We start from the raw sequence: 18685 nt of genomic DNA on the forward strand, positions 1-18685 counted from the left end.
GTTCAGGGATCTAATAAGAAGTTACTTAGAAAAATGTGGATATGAACACACTATGTGTATGTGTGTTTGCACACATATACATCTGTCACCTTTGAGGAAGGAACCTTTGCGTCTAGATTCATCTACTTAGCCTTCACTGCAATACTATAGGCTAGATGTCTTGGACATTTGAAAACGATTGATAAACAACGGTATCTATGCATGTGAATGCATAGTTTCAACTGCATGTATGTGTGTGTGTGTGTGTGTGCATGTCCATGTATGATACATGTGTAGCTGTGCACATGTGTGTATACATGTGGCACCATGCATGTGACATTTGTTTGTCTCTGTGTGCTCTTGTGTGCATGCCTGTGTCTGGGCACATGCCCATGCAATTGCACCAGTGCATTGCAAGAGAATGCATCTGTGCCTGGCTCTTCAAAGTCTGGCAACATTGACATTCCTTAATTTATGTTTGATGAATACTTTTTTTCCCAGACAAATTTCTGACTTTTGGGTGTCTCAGCTGTGACAGTAAAATGTTGAAGTATTTATTTGCTCTGACAATAGTCAGAGCTGATACAAGCCAATTCTAGAGTCTGAAAGAGTTCTTTAATCAAATTAATACCAATTTCACAGTATTTTGTTTAGTTAATTAAAAATACACCCAATGAATAGCAAGTAATTTCATGGCTTCCTCGACCCACTCAGAGGCAATTTCTATTGATTGCATTGAATGAAAATAATTGCTATTTGTGATCAAAAGAATAATGTTTAAATAGGTATTTGTTTTGGCCAATTAGTTAACATTCTGTCGAGAAACAAAAAGTTCTAACTGACTGCTTGTACTGCAAGTAATTAGTTTTTCATTTGCTATTCATGAGTAACAGTCTAAATGTGATAATCATTAAAATAGAACTGGAAACTGAAATTATTTAACAAAACACCTTATGGAAAAAATAGTTGAAACCACATGGAATTGTGGAACTATCAGGAATGATAAAATGCATGTTTTAGAAATGCTAAGCCTTCTATACAACATTCTACCCTTTTGTCAGTTTTATTTTATGTGGTTAATTGGAATCGCTTAAAAAAATGACAGTCTTAATTCAGTTAATCGGCTTTTAGTTAAAGAGCTTCTGGTCTCAGGAAGCATTAAATGTCAATGTCACTATATTCCAGAGCCTGAATATTAAGCAGAAAGTCTATCCTTCAACTCTGGGTCTGTTGCCTAAGTTTGTCACTGCTTTAGTGTTGATTGTTTCTATTTGTTTCTTCACTGTCCTTGTGGCAAATTTCTTGCAAGTTATGTAAATCAAATGACCCGACAAGAACAAAACTAACATTTCTCAAATCTTACCTCTTGAAACTCTGGAAATTACTTTAGTTTAGAGATAGGTGCAGGGCCTTCAGCCCACTGAGTCCACACTGACTATCGATCAACCATTCACATTAGTTCTATGGAATTCTACTTTTGCATCCACTCCCTCTACATGCTAGCAATTTACAGAGGCCAATTAATCTACAAACCTGCACGTCATTGGGATGTGGGAGGGAAGCAGAGCACCCGGAGAAAACCCATGCAGTCACATAGAGAACGTGCAAACTCCGTACACACAGCACCAGAGGTCAAGATTGAACCGGGGCCACTGGCGCTGTGAAGCAGTGGCTCTACCAGTTGCACCACTGTGCCACGCACAATTTCCTCCAGGTCTGGGGTCATTCTAGGTTTCGTGGAACTGATGATGATTGTACAGATGCTGCTGGACAGAGGCCGATGGGATACTTGTTGTTGGGATAGATTTTGATAACGAAGATGCTTCTGAAATAGACAGTAATAGTACTAGTCCTCAGACTGAGGACTGCAAATGAGAGCACAGGTCAAGCTGGGACAAATGCTGGTTCTACAGGCATTTCCATGGTTAGCATTGGGGCATAGGTTTAAAATCAAGTTAATGGTGAATCCTTCTCTCGTGTAGATGTTCATGGGGGTGAATGTATCCGCACCAAGTAGCAGCTAACAAATCCCAAGATTGGAGAGTGGTCATGATGAAGGACTGACAGTGGTTACATATCTAAGCCTTGGCAACTTGTAGTAGGGCATCCTTTAGACAAGACTTCACCAGCCGTGGTACACTGATGGTAGAAGGAATGAAATTGTGCACCCATCAAGCAAAATATTTTGTGCAGCATGGTATTGAGCTTATTGTTTGTTATTGGAGTTGCTCCCGTTGAGGCAAGGATAATTTATTCCATTGTACTTGTCATTGTAGGTATAGATATTCCTTTGGGTGTAGAAAAAAGGAACTGCAGATGCTGGTTTACAACAAAAAAAAGGATAGGTAACGTTTTGGGGCGGGACCCTTCTTCAGTCTGAAACATCACCTATTGGTGTTCTCTAGGGATGTTGCCTGACGCTGGGCATATATAACTAAAACTGGGAGCTCGGAGGTGGCTGGACCCGCCCGAGTGACGGGAGTGGAGGCCAATCGGGGGGGGGGGGTGAGGAGAACTCTCCTGCTACTGGCCGCCCTGGGCCGGGGGGGTTGGGGGGGGTGGAAACCTCTCCCCTTTCCTCGCCCACTCCCGGCCCCGGGGTGTTTTAAGGGGGGGTTGAGGGGGGGGTGGAGAGGGTGAGGGGGAGGAGGGGGGGGGGGATAAGGGTGTTTGAGGGGGGATGGAGTGGGTGAGGGGGCAGGGGGGATGAGGAGGGGGGGAGTTGGGGAGGGGAGGGAGCTAAACCAATGCAGGAGAGGTTTGCGGGGTTGAGGGGGATGGAGTGGGTGAGTGGCTGTTGCTGAGGGGGAGGGGGGAGGGGAGGAGGGGGGTTGAGCAGGATGCAGTGGGTGAGGGGGGAGGGAGGAGAGGGGGGATAAGGGGGATTGAAGGGGGATGGAGTGGGTGAGTGGGGGGGGAGGGAGGAGTGGGGTAATAGAGGGTGCCAGACCAATGGAGGAGAGGTTTGGGCCCAACGGGTCCACTCTGGCTAGTTTCACTTTAAATCTTTAACTGTGCAGTTCCCAGTGAGTCATCCTTGCAAACATGCAACCCCAATGCAATTTCTGCATTAGGAGTACATGTGGTGACAATGTGCATTACTCATTTTGGTGAACTATGGGCTGCTTTAGAACACAGTGCCTTGTGCCGTTAGGCACTGATATTACAACTTGGTCTTCCTAATATGTTACTCGTTGGGAATGCCTGCTGGTAAATACAGTAACTATATTTGTCCTTGCAGTTCCTCTTGCTTCCACTACTTTCCTTGCATGCCCTCCTTCCAACCTGCTCTCCAGCTCTAATTTGATCTTCTCCCACAACCACCAACCTGTCCACCAAACCCTCCACATTCAGGATTCCCTCCTATTGAAAGCACTGGGTCCAATTTCCCTCTACGATTGTCCCTACCCCACTGATATACAACTAATGATGATCCTAAATTCAACATTCTTACCCACAACATGAAATGCTGGACTTCTCCTCATCTGCCCAACACCATTTTTCATTCTCCCTCTGCCCCCTGCCCTCCAAACAGATCAGATATATCATACATAAATACAATCAAGTCAAAGTCAAGTACAATAGATGGAGCAAAGATACAGAGTACAGAATATAGTTCTCAACATTGTAGTGTACGAGTTCCATAGCCAAAGTCCAATGTCTGCAATTTGGAGAGGTGAATCGGACAGTACCCTAGGTTATGGAAGAACCATTCAGCAGCTGAATAACTGAGGAGAAGAATCTGTTTCTCAGCCTGGTGGTTTTTCGTAGTAACTTAATATTAAAGAAGGAGTTTCTTTGTTCAGAGTGAATATTCAAGTTCCTTTAAGAGTTGAACATTTATTGGGCCAGTCGAAGAATAACTGACAATTAAAATCCTCCATTTTATAATGCTTCTGTGTGTTCTTGCACAATTACTCTATAGGTATATTTGTGCCTGAATTTACTTATGTTTAGAACTTGTACAAAGATGTTATGAAGCAGATAATTTTAATATCTGGATATGATTTTAAAAAGTCATTAAAAATATCTAGAATATGTTAAAAAAATATGCTATTAACAAGTTGACAGCAATGAAGGCATAATGTGTATGGACCTCATTCCAGGCCAGGCATCCAAATAATACTTAGTCAAAGTATTCTAATTTATGCTAAAAATAATGCACCGTGCCACTACCCAGCCAGTTCTGCATTGGCAAGCAGGCTTTATTCCGCTTTGAACAATTGAGACCAGAGAGCTTTTGATATTTTTCAATTGGATTTTGTTTTATCTCTGACTTTCTCACTTCCTGTAACTCTCCAGAGGGCACTGGGGCCTTGCTTTGCTACAGTTCCACAGAGCCTCCATTACCTTCACTAATGCCACTGACAACAGATAATTTGTCTTTGGAATAACTATGCAGCTGAGGAGTTGCCTAACTTCAACACAAGCAGACTTCGCAGCAAGGTCATTAGATTGCAATCATTTTTATTGTTTTGTAAACTTAGCTTTCACAATCTAATCCTCGACTTTTAATTGCTTCTCAACCAATTTTATAATAAATAAATTGGCAAAGTTTTTACAAGTGCATGGATGCATTCAGAGTGATGAATACTGTGTATAGATGTTTTCCTTTGTGACAAACAGGAAAAATGGATTTCTTAAAATGGATGAAATTTATATAAACCGAATGATGCCTTTTTGAATTGTTCAAAAAGCCCGTCAGAAAAAATAATCATTACTATTCTTTCCAAATGCTGTACTTCCTAAAGGGACAGGAAGCACACTATTATATTTCTCTCGCATCAAAGACATCAATATGTAACTGAGATCCACACTCAGGAAGCATTTGCTCCTGTTAATCCATTAGTCACAGTATTCCGTTATTGAACTTTACTATTTCTTTATCCTATTTCAGATGGCACTACAATTCAGATCTGTAAACTAAACTAAACTATAATCTTAGCACCATTCGGCTGTTTTGCACACCTCATTGTATTTATTGTGGTATTTATCATTATTGTATTTACACTCGATTACTCTGTGATTTTCATGTGAACAGGGAATTTCATTGCACCCTGGTATATATGACAATATGATGGGGTGGCACAGTGGTAGAGTTGCTGGCTTACAGCGCCATTGACCCAGGTACAATCCTGAATACAGGTGCTGTCTTTATGAGTTTGTACATTCTCCCCGTGACCGCATTGGTTTTCCCCGGGTGCTCTGGTTCCTCCCACACTCCAAAGACGTACAGGTTGGTAGGTTAATTTGCTTTGGTAAAGATTGTAAATAGTTGCTAGTGCGTAGGATAGTGCTAGTGTACAGGGATTGCTGTTTGGCACGGACTCGGTGGGTTGAAGGGCCCGTTTCCGCGCTAATCTCTAAAACTAAAAAAATAAACTGATCTGAATCTGCAGCACCAAAGCTTTTTGCTGAGCTAACAGCGCCAGTGAGATTAAAGAATAGATTGTTGGTTACTTTAACTTTCATAGTAGTTGTGCTAATACTCTAGATGATGATGCAGGTAGTTTCCTTTCCTCAACACGTTTGACAGAAGTATTTTTACTGTATTCTGCCCACATTGTTAACAGATGTCAATGGAAAGGATGCGCACCCCATGACCCTGAAAGATGGCCTGAACCCAAATGTTTTTTGATTTGCAGCTGCAGGCAGAACAAATAATAGAGCTTGTGATTAGCCCATAGCTGGAAAAGTAAAACCCAACAACGGGAAAAAAAAACAGGAGAGGATTTTGTGACTATCAGCTAGACTAGTGATTTATTGTGGTAATAGTAGTAACATAAGATGCCATTTAGGTGCATGGACATTAAAAATAATCAGAGGGCCTTTGCTCTCAAATTATATTTGTGTCAGATGATTTTTTGAATAATTAGGGGGGTAATTTTGACTTTTAATAAGTGTATGTGCAACATACACTTATTAACACACAGCTAATATACCAAGTACCTTCAAAGAGAGGTATTATTGAGGCTTCATCCAGTGCTTTTCCTGACATATTAGCTCATAAATGCAATAAAATCAATTTTTTCCTAAATGTTTGTAGGCAAATCAGAATGAATTATCTCATATGTTATATATGAAAAGATTATTATGTTTACTAATACTCTCTTCAATAATGTTAATGCTTCCCTTCTTGACAGAAAATGCCTTTGCATCGCCAGCTAAAAGCCTGGGAGACCCTGGTATCACCCCAATTAGCCCTTCGATGTCCCCGGTAAGATCATGTTTTCTTTCTCTACAAATATCTCATTCATTTTGATATAATATTATTATCATCACTTTAGGTCTCTGTCAGAGCATAATTATTAAATAACAGATATATAATGTAATTAATGATGCCAATAACGTAAGAGGATTTCCTTCGTGATAGCTTGCCTGATATAACAATTTAGATTTGATCCATGTTTGCATTTGGGTGAATTTTTTAAATTTAATCTTCAGTCACAAATTTGCCTCCCATGCCCTCAGCTGCTAAGGCATGAGATTCAGAAACCCCAGCCTTACCCTCTGCATCACAATCTTCAACCTCTTCTACTTTAAGAAATACATAAATCTGCTTTCTTGATTATTTTGTTTGATAAAGCCCCTATTGAATGCCTTGTGACATTTTAGCTATGTTAAAGGTTCTTTATAAATGGAAGGAGTTGCTTTATTTTAAGTGTCTTTGATGGGTTTGTTCAATATTTTTCCTTTTATATTCTCATAATAGTGATGACAAATGATGAGAAAGTTGAAAAAGCCAGTGTCTGACATGCCCAGTACTAGAATGTGATAAAGAGTCTGACTGAGAATGCATTAGTGCTGAGAGTCAATCTGTCTTAAACAATATATAAATCGAAGCCAGATAGCTTGGTTGACATTCATGAACTCTTCCCACCTTTCACCTTAGATGCATTCCATTAAAACTGGAATAAAGAAAAGGAAAAGATGCACTTCTGTCATCAAGAGTCTTATGAAACTGTGGAGTCAAAGCATCACTTTTGAGGTGTTGTCACTGTCATCATTTGGAATATTGGGAATAATCAGCTTTTATGCACAGCAAGATTCAAAAATTTGATCTAACTTTGGTTAAACGATGTACATTGGCCAAGACATTTGGGAGGACTCCATCTTTCTTCTTTGAGTAGTGGCCTAAAATTATTTGTGTTTCCACATTGGAGCTTGTACAACACTGATTGAGTGCCAACAACAAGCACTGCCCATGTCACTGTGAAGGCAAGGTTCTGTTCAATAGACTTCCAACCATTGCACAGAGCTATGAGAAAAATGATTGAAATTTGCTGTGGCTGAAAATTGCCAATGTCCAAAAAAATTAGGGATGGCACTGCGGCGCTGCCTTACATCGCCAGAGACCCACTTTTGAACCTGACTATGGGTGCAGTCTGTACACTCACACTCTAGAGACGTGCAAGTTTGGCTTCCGCAAATTGTCCCAAGAGTGCAGGATAGAAATAGTGTATCACTGGTCGGCGCAGGCGCAGTAGGCCGAACGGCCAGTTTCCGTGCTGTATCTGTTAAACTAAACTAAATTGAGTTTAGCATTGGCAGCTTTGGTTCTGTTAATGTCAAAGGACAAATGCATTCACAGAATTCATAATCTATTTTAACATGATACGATGCTCTAAATATTCCCACACCTTTGGCTATTAACTATTTTCATTTATCCTGGCCATCACGAACCATCCCTATTATTCTCTTCTCCATTGCCCCTTTTTTAATGCATGTTAAAACGGGTTTAATTTTTCCAGGTTCTGATCTAAGGTATTGCATCAACCCAAAGCAACAATGCTGATTCTTTTTTTCCACAAATGGTGTCAAACCTGCTGAATGTTTCCAGTATTTCCTGGCTTTAGTTGAGATTTCCACACCCACTATATTTTGTCTTTGGCATAATTAGTCTGCTTGTATCATAGAAAATTAACATCACAGAAAGAAGTCATCCATTCAATCTCATCCATGGAAGGTGATATAGAGCTACCCAACCTAATCCCACATTCCAACATTAGGTCTACATCCTTCTTGTCACATTTTTAAAGCACGCATACCAATACTTCTTATTGGTGATGGTTTCTACCTCTACTTCACTTTCAGACAGAGAGTTTAGTACCATCATAGTCCGTGTGAAAAAAAGTGTTCCTCAGTTCCTCTCCAATCATTCTACCAATTATGTTAAATGCACACACCTTTCAGCTAAGGAATATACAACCATCCTATTTATCTGTGTCGGAAGGAACTGCAGATGCTGGTTTAAACCGAAGATAGACACAAAAAGCTGAAGACGGGTCTCGACCTGAAACGTCACCTATTCCTTCTCTCAGTTGCCTGTGCCGCTGAGTTACTCTATCTTTTTGTGTCTATCTTTATCCTATTTATCTGTCTTGGCTTCTTATTATTTCGTACACTTAATTTAATCTTCCCTCAACTTCCTCTGGTAAATGGTAATGGTAAATGAGGGCTCTCTCCAAAGGCACAATTAGTTTAAAATTTGTGATATCAAGACATCTAGGCTAAGCACAGCAAAGGACAGATTCAGTACAAAGTTCAAAAGAAAACCCCGTCCTCTCCAAATGTTCCTTAGAGTTAATATTTTACGATCCTCTGATTCTCTGACGGCAAATCTGTAAATGAATAGTTAAACCATTTATATCAAATGCAGAGTTCTAGCAAAATGTGTGATTGCCAGCTTTTTTTTTTCACTTGGTAGTGATTTATTCCTTTTCAAAATATTGATTTACCAGCATAGTGGAAATTGTTGTATGTTAAAACATAGAACATGGAATGGTACAGCACAGCAACTGGCCTTTCGGTCCAACATGTCTGCGCTGAGCATGGATGTTGTGACAATGACTTTAATATAAATCCAGTTAAGAAATGTAACATCGACCATCCAATCTGCGCCGGTGGTCTTCCCTCTATTACATTTGGGGGCTCTTTGCTGAACCAATCGGGAGACACTGGAAATAAGCATTAAGGCCTTGGAGTATTTAGGTGAATATGTCTATTGAATAAAGGAAGAGAAGAGAAGGGCGGCACGGTAGCGCAGCGGTAGAGTTGCTGCTTTACAGCGAATGCAGCGCCGGAGACTCAGGTTCGATCCTGACTACGGGTGCTGCACTGTAAGGAGTTTGTACGTTCTCCCCGTGACCTGCGTGGGTTTACTCCGAGATCTTCGGTTTCCTCCCACACTCCAAAGACGTACAGGTATGTAGGTTAATTGGCTGGGTAAATGTAAAAATTGTCCCTAGTGGGTGTAGGATAGTGTTAATGTACGGGGATCACTGGGCGGCACGGACTTGGAGGGCCGAAAAGGCCTGTTTCCGGCTGTATGTATATGATATGATATATGATAAGAAAACAAGCAAAATGACTTCACTGTCATGAGATAAACTTCCTGAGATTGTAGAGAGTTCTGAGCGAATTTCTTTCATTTCACAATCTCTGGTGGCATTGAAATATTTTACTTCACAAAACTCCAGTTGTTTCCTTACTTTCTTTTCTTTTCATTTCTATTTCTTTTTTCTTTCCTTTTATACTGCACTGAATGGAGAAGGCTTTGGTTCAAGGTTTTTGGTAGGCACTCCAATCCAGCTGGAATTTATCATTAGGAAGGTCACTGACTCTGAAAGTGTAGGAAGCTCGATATATTTTTTGCACCTATGGCTAATAATCTCAATTAGAATCACTACAGATAAGCAGAGGACATATAGGGTCTCGACCTTAATTTCACCCATTCCTTCGCTCCAGAGATGCTGCCACTCCCGCTGAGCTACTCCAGCATTTTGTGTATGATATCAATGATCTTCTGAGGAATATGCCATGAGAATACAGAATCAAAAGCCCCTCAATTTTGAGTCTGGATGGAAAGTGGAAGCTTCACTGCCACTATCACTATCACCCCAACCTCCATCCTCTTTCATCAGGATCTATTTATAATGAACTGGAGAGATGAGTAATCGATGGATGGTGTTATGTTTTTTAACCAAAATTTCACATGTTCCAGGGTGCGATACCTTTCCCAGTTGTCATTTAGATTTATGTTAGACGCTAAGATTCAGTCCTCAGGTGTGCTCATCGCTGTTGGAATTTACAGCCCTTTTGCAAGAAATGTGGACCATAAGATCAAAAATCCATCCAGCTGGTCATTGCTCACTGCAATGATGTAGATCCTAATCTGTTACAGACAAAATGGAAGATGCTTTGTACTGAATCTGTCCTTTGCTGTGCTTAGCCTAGATGTCTTGATATCACAAATTTTAAACTAATTGTGCCTTTGGAGAGAGCCCTCATTTACCATTACCATTCAACTGACATTTTGAGGTGCTTCATTGGTACAAGCTAATAGTACATAGAACATAGCACAATACAGCATAGGAACAGGCCCTTCGGCCCACAACGTCTGTACTAAACATGACACCATTAAACTTTGCCTATATGTGATCAATATCCCTGCATTCTTTGCATATCCATGTGCTTATCTAAAAGCCTCTTTATTGACTATTGTATTTGCCTCCATCACCACCCCAGGCACCTACCACTCTCTGTGAAAAAATAACATGCCCCACAAATCTCCATTAAACTTTGCTCCTCTCACCTTAAAAGCTATGCCCTCTAGTTTTTGCCGTTTTCACCCTGTGAGAAAGGTTCTGACTGTCTACCTTTTCTATGCCTCTCACAATTTTATATTCTTCTATCAGGTCCTCCCCAACTTCCAACGCTCCAGAGAAAATAATCCACATTCCTTATAGCTAATACCATCTAATCCAGGCGGCATTTCTGTAAATGTAAAAATAAATAATATCCTCCTGATGCTGCCCATAGGTTGCAGATCCTGGATCACTTTCACTCCTTAAATACTGACCACCTCCCACAGAGAATTACTTTGGCAGTGGCACTGTTATTTAGTTTAATACATTTAACACACAAAGATAGTGAAACATTTAGAAATCCTTTTGTTTATCAGTAAAAGAGTAATTAGGGAAACTGGTCAGAAATCTCATCGAATGACAGTGAAAGACATTATATTACAACTTCCCCTAAAAAATGCCCTTTATCCGTTGCCTTATAGACATTTTAATCTGTTCTTAAGACAGGTTTTTGACATCAATAAATCAATAGTTGGTTCTAGAAAGAGTTTCATCATTCATATAGTGAACCAAAAATAAAATGATCCCATTTTGAAGGTCATTTCAATGCAGCAAATAATTTTAATAAAGTTCAATCAGCAAGCAACAATAAAAAAGATTAAAATTGCCTGCGTTAAAAATGATCATATCACAAAGATATTTTTTCTTACAGAAAGACTCAGAACAAGCTGTGTCCTTGCACCAGTCATTTGTTGTGGTGGTAGCTATTGATTTTGGCACAACATCCAGTGGATATGCTTACAGCTTCGCCAGGGACCCTGAGTGCATTCATATAATGAGGTAAGAGCTGCAATGCAGAGGCATTGCTGATTTTCAGCCTGTTTCTTCTATGATAGCTGTTTGAAGTCCAAGGCAGAGGAGTACAGCATATAATGGAAACCTTCCAGGCTTACCAGGGACTTGGCTCATTTAAATGTTTAACGGGACCTGATGTGGTGTGGTGTTTTATTTTCTTGTTGAAAACAGAAACACTTCTTGGTTAATTGAAATGAATAGGGTTGTCTGCTCATATTAAATGCTGTTCAACCACAGGAAAATAAATTATTTTTTCAAGCTACATGTCGTTCTCGTTTGTCTTCTTACACTTCATAAAAATTAGAGAATTAAAATCATTGAGTGCAGATAATATTTTACTCTGAAATTCTGGAGTATGGTGTCTGGGAATTGAAGAAAAAGAAATAATTAAAGACAAGTGCATTGCTGTGCAAAGTGCTCACTTTGTGAGCAAAAAATTATTTTTCCTTTCTTTATCTGGGAATTTTTGTCATGTCAAGCTGGATGAAATTCTCCAAATAACTTGACAATAGCTATGATGCTCACTTTCCTACTATTGTTTTTGCAAATGATTTCTTTGCCCTTTGCAGCCTTTGACATAAAATAGATATGAAATAGAGGGATGCTGGAAAAGGGTTGTTTAGGTTAGTTTCGAAATACAGCATGGAAACAGGCCCTTTAGCCCATCAAGTCACAATGACTATCGATCACCCGTTCACACTAGTTCAATGTTATCCCACTTTCCGAAACCTACACATTAGGAATAATCTACAGCAGCCAATTAACCTACAAGCCCGCACATCTTTGGGTTGTGGGAGGAAACCAGAGTACCCGAAGGAAACCCGAGGAAACAGTCACAGGGAGAACGTGCAAACTCCACACAGATGGCACCTGAGGTCAGAATTGAACCTGGGTCTCTGGCAATGTGAGGCAGCATCTTTACCAGCTGATGAGGTACACCATCAGAGTATCTAGGTCATTGCCCCTGATATGAGTGAGATGGTGTAACAAAGCCATTGGTACTTGATCCAGCTCAACACTGCCCCTTGCCCACTTTCCCAGACTGTCTTGCAGTGGACATGGGTGGTTGATCAGTAAGGCTGTACAACTTGGGTATTTCAGCAAATACGATGGTTGGAACAGTGGTGTAGTGGATCACGCTGCTGATGCACAGCTTCAGTGACCCTGGTTCAATCTTGATTTCCTGTGTTGTCTTTGTGGAGTTTGTACAATGTGGATTTTCCCCAAAGTGATTGAGTGTTCTTGCATCTCAAGGACAAGCAGGAGGATTAATTGACAACTGCAATTTACCCCCAGTGTAGGGGAGTGATCGGAAAATAATGGGGTTGTTGATGGATATGTGGAGGGAAAATAGGTTATAAAGTAAGGTGGGAAAGGGACTTGGTGCTCTGGACTGGGGAGGAGAACAAATGCAGGGGCTAGTAGGAGAGCTAAGTGGGCTGGGATGAAGTCCACAATGGTGGTGGGGAGTTGGATAAGTATAGAGAACGGTGAGAGGGTCAAATTCTGGGCGGAGTCTAGGGTTGGATGAGCCGAAAGGCAGGACAGGAAAATGAGGGAGTGGAATAGGATGGGGAGAAGATTATAGACAAAGCTGGGAAGTGACTGTATTGAACTGGAGAGAGAATTAGTGAAGGGATACAGGGATGCGAACAGTAAACATAATCTGACGACTAGGGTGGGGGAGGAGATGGGAGGGAATTCAGGGGTTACTTGAAATTCGAGAAATCAACGATCGTACCACTGGGTTGTAAGGTGCTCAAGTGAAATATAAGGTGCTGTTTTCCAATTTGCATGTTGTCTCCCTCTGGCAGTGGAAGATGCCCAGGATCGACAGGTCAGTATGGGACATCTCCCTACCGTATCTGGATTTCACTTGGACCCTCTCCAACATCTCCTGACCATTTCTGGATCTCACCGTCTCCATCAGAGGAGACAGACTATTGACCGACATTTACTACAAACCTACTGACTCCCAAAGCTATCTAGACTATACTTCTTTCCGCCCTGCTTCCTGCAAAGGCTCTATCCCCTACTCCCAATTCCTCTGTCTACACCGCATCTGCGCCCAGGATGAGGTTTTCCGTACTGGATCATCGGAGATGTCCTCATTCTTTAGGAAACGGGGGTTCCCCTCTTCCATTATAGATGAGGCTCTCACTAGGGTCTGCTCGATATCCTGCAGCTCCGCTCTTGCTCCCCATCCCCGGATTCGCATCAAGGACAGAGTCTCCCTTGTCCTCACCTACTACCCCATCAACCATCGCATACAGCATATAATCCTTCAATACTTTCGCCACCTCCAACGGGATCCCACTATTGGCCACATCTTCCCATCTCCACTCCTTTCTGCTTTCCGCAGAGACCGTTTCCTCCGCAACTCCCTGGTCAACTCGTCCCTTCTCACTCAAACCATCCTCTCCCCAGGTACTTTCCCCTGCAACCACAGGAGATGCAACACCTGTCCCTTTACCTCCCCCCTTGACTCCATCCAAGGACCCCAACAGTCTTTTCAGGTGAGGCAGAGCTTAGGTTCACTTCCACCACCTCCAACCTCATCCACTGTATCCGCTGTTCCAAGTGTCAACTTCTGTACATCGGCGAGACTAAGCGTAAACTCAGCGATCATTTCGCTAAACATCTCTACTCAGTCCGCCTTAACCTACCTGATCTCCCGGTTGCTCAGCACTTTAACTCCCCCTCCCAATCCCAATCTGACCTTTCTGTCCTGGGCCTCCCTCATTGTCAGAGTGTGGCTCAGTGCAAATTGGAGGAACAGCACCTCAAATTTCGCTTGGGTAGCTTACACCCCAGTGGTATGAACATTGACTTCTTTAACTTCAAATAGCCTTTACTTTCCCTCTCTCTCCATCCCCTTCCCCTTCCCCTTCCCAGTTCTCCCACCACTTACAGTCTCCGACTATATTCTATCTCTGTCCCGCCCACTCCCCTAACATCAGTCTGAAGAAGGGTCTCGACCCGAAATGTCACCCATTCCTTTTCTCCAGAGATGCTGCCTGTCCCGCTGTGTTACTCCAGCATTTTGTGTCTACCTTCGATTTAAACTAGCACCTGCCGTTCTTTCCTACACAGGTCAGTATGGGAATTGGAAAAGGGGTTAAAATGTTTGGCAACCAGGTAATCGGGGATTCTGTGGATGGATCCATGGGTGTTAGTATGAGAAATGATAGGTGAGGAGGATAAGGTAGATATTTGATGGGGGAACAATTGGAACAAACAGCTGGTAGAGCAGAGCGCCTTGAAGACATCTGAAGGGAGTGAAGAGAACTAGGGAGAGGGAATGGATGGGTATGACGGTGTAATTCAGAATGTTAAAAACTATTAGGAATGTGCCTCAAAGGAGAAAGGCCAGTGTTGGGAGAGCTTTCCCTGGCTGACTCCAGGTAATAGCCCAGGCAGGGATGTGTCCTTGCATAGCTGAAGAATTGGATCACCACATAAGACCTGCTTCTGCAGCCAAAATCTGCATTATTTATAAATCTTGTGTGTGGTGAGATGATTCAATGCATACTGAGAAAGTACTTTAACCCAAAACAAAAATACAGTTTTGTTTTACTTTAGAAGACATAATGTGTTGGAGTAACTCAGCAGGTCAGGCAGCATCTCTGGATTACATGGATAGATAATGTTTCGGGTCGGGACCGTTCTAAAGACTGATCTCAGGAGAAGAACTTCTTGAAAGGACTGAAGAAGGGTCCTGACCTGAAACATCAACTATCCATGTTCCCCAGAGGTGTTGCCTGACCTGTTGAGTCACCACCAGCATTGTGTCTTATTTTCTAAACCGGCTGTTTTAGTTCCTTGTTTCTATCTATTTTTTACATTAAACTTGACAATCCTGGAATCACATAGCAGCCAAGGTGTAATTGGGGAAAGAAAAATGGCGTTAAGGTTTCAAGTCTATAGCTTATCAGAAGAGTCCTCCTGAGTGTTTCAGCCTCTTTACATAGATGTTATTTTCTGCTAAAGCCAGGCTAAGTTGGAGATCCTATATTAACAGGAGAAGTTATTGAAAAGTGTCCCCTTCCATCGTGTGATTAGACTGAGTTGGTTAGATGAATGTTTGGTTAATACCAGCAGTGAGATAAGTTTGACCTTCAGTTGCGTGCTCAATGTCTTCATGCCCCACTGAACTCTGGTGTTCACTGATGCCTATAAGTACGGTGCATTTGTTCCAAATTCAAAAAAAGAGTTGGTTGTCACAGAAAATGTTTCAAAGATACTTCCCGCTCAATTATTTGTGACCTTCAGTGAGATTAATCTGCAATTTTCATGGAAAACCCATAACCAGTCACTGAATAGTCTCCCCAAAACACATGTAAAAATTCTGGCCAATTCCCCAAATTTTTTAATAGTAGGGATAGAATTGATGTCTATCATTCTGAATAAAAACAGATAAAATGGATGAGGTCCTCAAAACACAGGTTGAAAAGTCCAGAAACAAATGTAATAAAACAAAATCAGATTATTTTCAGTCACCATAAGCAACTTGTCATAATTGTAATAACTTTAATTTCACAAAATCTTCCAAACTTCATTCATAACATAAGGGACATTTAACTGCAGTCAATTTTATATAGCTAATGCAATTAGTTTCTCTAAATACTCGTACATGACAACAAGAAATAAGTAATGTTGTGCTAAGATGACATGGTAGTTGGCAAGCCTGGTTTTATCATGAAAAATTAGGCCTAAAAATTAATTTGTCTGAAGGTGCGAACTCAGCCACCTGTTGCTTTAGCACTCAAACTCTAATTAAATGTGATTTCAATAGAACACAGTATGTGGGCTCCTTGCAATCAATTGGATTTTAGCGGCAGGTTTCGAGAAGTCTTGGTGACTGAGTGGGAGGATCTTGCCTATTGTTCTGAAGATCCTGGCGAAGGAGGTCCATTTCCTTGATCATCATCGGCTATGATCTGTCGTTTTCACACTACTCTACTAACCGTTTCCATCTCCCCTGACTCTAACTGATGAAGGGTCTCAATACGAAATGTCACCCATTCCTTTTCTCCAGAGATGCTACCTGTCCCGCTGAGTTACTCCAGCATTTTGTGTCTATCCACAATAGCAGAGATGGGCTTTCTTCACAGTGTCAAGAGGTTACGTCTCACCCTCCCACATCTCTTTCCAGTGGTAGCTGGTGCTACTCAAAATACAATTCTCCTTCCATTTTTACTGCAAACCATGAATGTACCCTGTAACCAGCAAATACACCTTTAGTCCTGGGGACTCAAATGAAAGTCCAGTCTTGTTAATATTTTATGTGAATTATGATGGAAATTTCTCAAGTAAATGTTGATGGAGTGTTGAGAACATCTTTGTGACAAAGTGCCTCAGATAATCTGATATGATTCAAACATCTTTTTAAACTTCCGACTGCAAATGTACAGTAAAAGTAAAAATGCCTGTAAAATGGACTTGGAATCTTTTGCATTGACTGATTGCATCCATCATGTGACTGTTATTGGGCGAGGATGCTAACTCAACTATCCACCACAAAAATCCCATGGAGACTCCTTAATCAGGGCTAGCTGCTGATTTATGTGGAAATCAGCTGCTTAACAATTAATTGGGTGCATACTCTTAATGAAAATTGTGGTCCCCCATACCAAGATACAGGCTTGTGCTAAACATAGGCTTAACTGGTGATGCATCTGGCCTGATGGACATTTCCACCTGGCACTAATGATCAGTGAGCCACATGCACCTGCCTACACCAACTTACTTGGAGCAATGTACCCATTGCTGGCTCCTTATCTGTTCACGGCAAGCCCCTCCCTGGAAATACATTGGGAGCAAGAAAGACCATACCCAAGTTTCCTGGCTGCCAAACCAGCTGTCGAAACAGTTGTCAAACAGAATTCTTGTAAACATCTCTGCTATGCACAAATAGTGAAAAATATCCTCAAACTTTTAAAAATGAAAGATTTAAAATTATTAAAGAATTTAAAGCAATTAAAGAAATGTTAGAAAACATAAAAAATGGTTAAATATTCTTTAATTATTCTTTAAATTCTTTAAATATTCTTTAGCTAATAATTAATTTGTAAATTGGACAGCTGGTAGAGTAGCATCATCTATGAAATGAATGAATCTTTCTAACATTTTTATTCAGTTTATATCTTCATATATTTAATTTATTTGTTTGCATTACTTAAATTTATTTGAATAGTGTTTAAACATCTTCAACTATTGGGGACAATTGAAAAGTCTTTGACAGCCAGTGGTGATGCAGCGGTAGATTTGGTGCCTTTCTGCGCTTACAACGCTGGAGACCTGGGTTTGATCCTGACTATGTGCTGCCTCTACAGAGTTTGTATGTTCTCCACTTGCAGCCTCTGATCTGCGACTGAGGGCGCAGTCATTGGAAGTGTTTGCTTACACTGCAGCTGTCTCTTAAAGCAGCCATTTCTTCAGCCTCTGGCGTTTGAAAATGTGTCATTGATTTACTCCGTCAGCTGAAAGGCAAGAAATTAATTTCATTTGGAGCTAACAGGTCAGCAACTACAACTGTAAGGACTACAACTACAAGAAAGAGAGAAAAAAAACCACAGTAACAAGTCATTGAGAGTTGAACCTGGAAAGAGTGGGGATGAATTCCAGGGTATATGAGTCACAAAGAGAAATATTCATTCATTTTCTTTCAATTTGAGGACTGCCAGATGGTTGCTGCAGGCTTGTAATGCAGCAAGGATTTGAACAGCCCTGATTTACAGAGGCCAGTCCAGAAATCTCTCAATGCTGCAAAAGGCATGTTAGATTAATGTTTCCCGCTGGGCCAACAAATGTTTCCTTGGTAGTTTGGTCCCGCCCATCCCTTCAAGAATCAGATTAAGGTTTTAGAAAGAGGTCTGAAGGCCAGCTGGGTGAGGGATGGGGTGGGGGGTTTGGGCGGGGGGGGGGGGGGGGGGCAGGGGGGGGGGGGGAGGGGATGCTTGCTGATCCCTTCGAACTGAGGTTCAAGATCAGAGGATGATGAGGATCAAGCTTGGAAAGACTTGGGAGAGCTAGCACCGAGAATTTATTTTTCTAAAAATAAACTATGTTCAGAATAATGAAAAATGTATACAAAACAAGAACAATGCAAAAAATCCTTTGCCATTCTCAGTGCTAATATATTCATTAGGTAGTATATTTGATGGTGTTCACAAACTATCCTTATACCAAGCACCTTTGTCACTCATGTGCACCCCGGGATGATATCACTCCCCCCTTGTGTGAGGTGAATCTCCACCAAACCA

At 41.2% G+C, this 18685-nt stretch overlaps 1 protein-coding gene across 3 annotated transcripts in view; it reads left to right on the forward strand.

Annotated features, from left to right (window-relative positions):
- The window catches only part of hspa12a (heat shock protein 12A), an 81403-nt gene that overhangs the window by 31704 nt on the left and 31014 nt on the right, over positions 1–18685 (forward strand). For all 3 annotated transcript variants that reach the window (XM_078413446.1, XM_078413445.1, XM_078413444.1), the window contains exons 2-3: positions 6123–6196; positions 11278–11405. In XM_078413446.1, coding sequence (XP_078269572.1) covers positions 6188–6196; positions 11278–11405 — 137 coding nt within the window. In that variant the 5' untranslated portion in view covers positions 6123–6187. The remainder of the gene's footprint in view (positions 1–6122; positions 6197–11277; positions 11406–18685) is intronic.

Source organism: Rhinoraja longicauda, chromosome 16, assembly GCF_053455715.1.
Source record: "Rhinoraja longicauda isolate Sanriku21f chromosome 16, sRhiLon1.1, whole genome shotgun sequence".
In the NCBI taxonomy this organism is placed as follows: domain Eukaryota; kingdom Metazoa; phylum Chordata; class Chondrichthyes; order Rajiformes; family Arhynchobatidae; genus Rhinoraja; species Rhinoraja longicauda.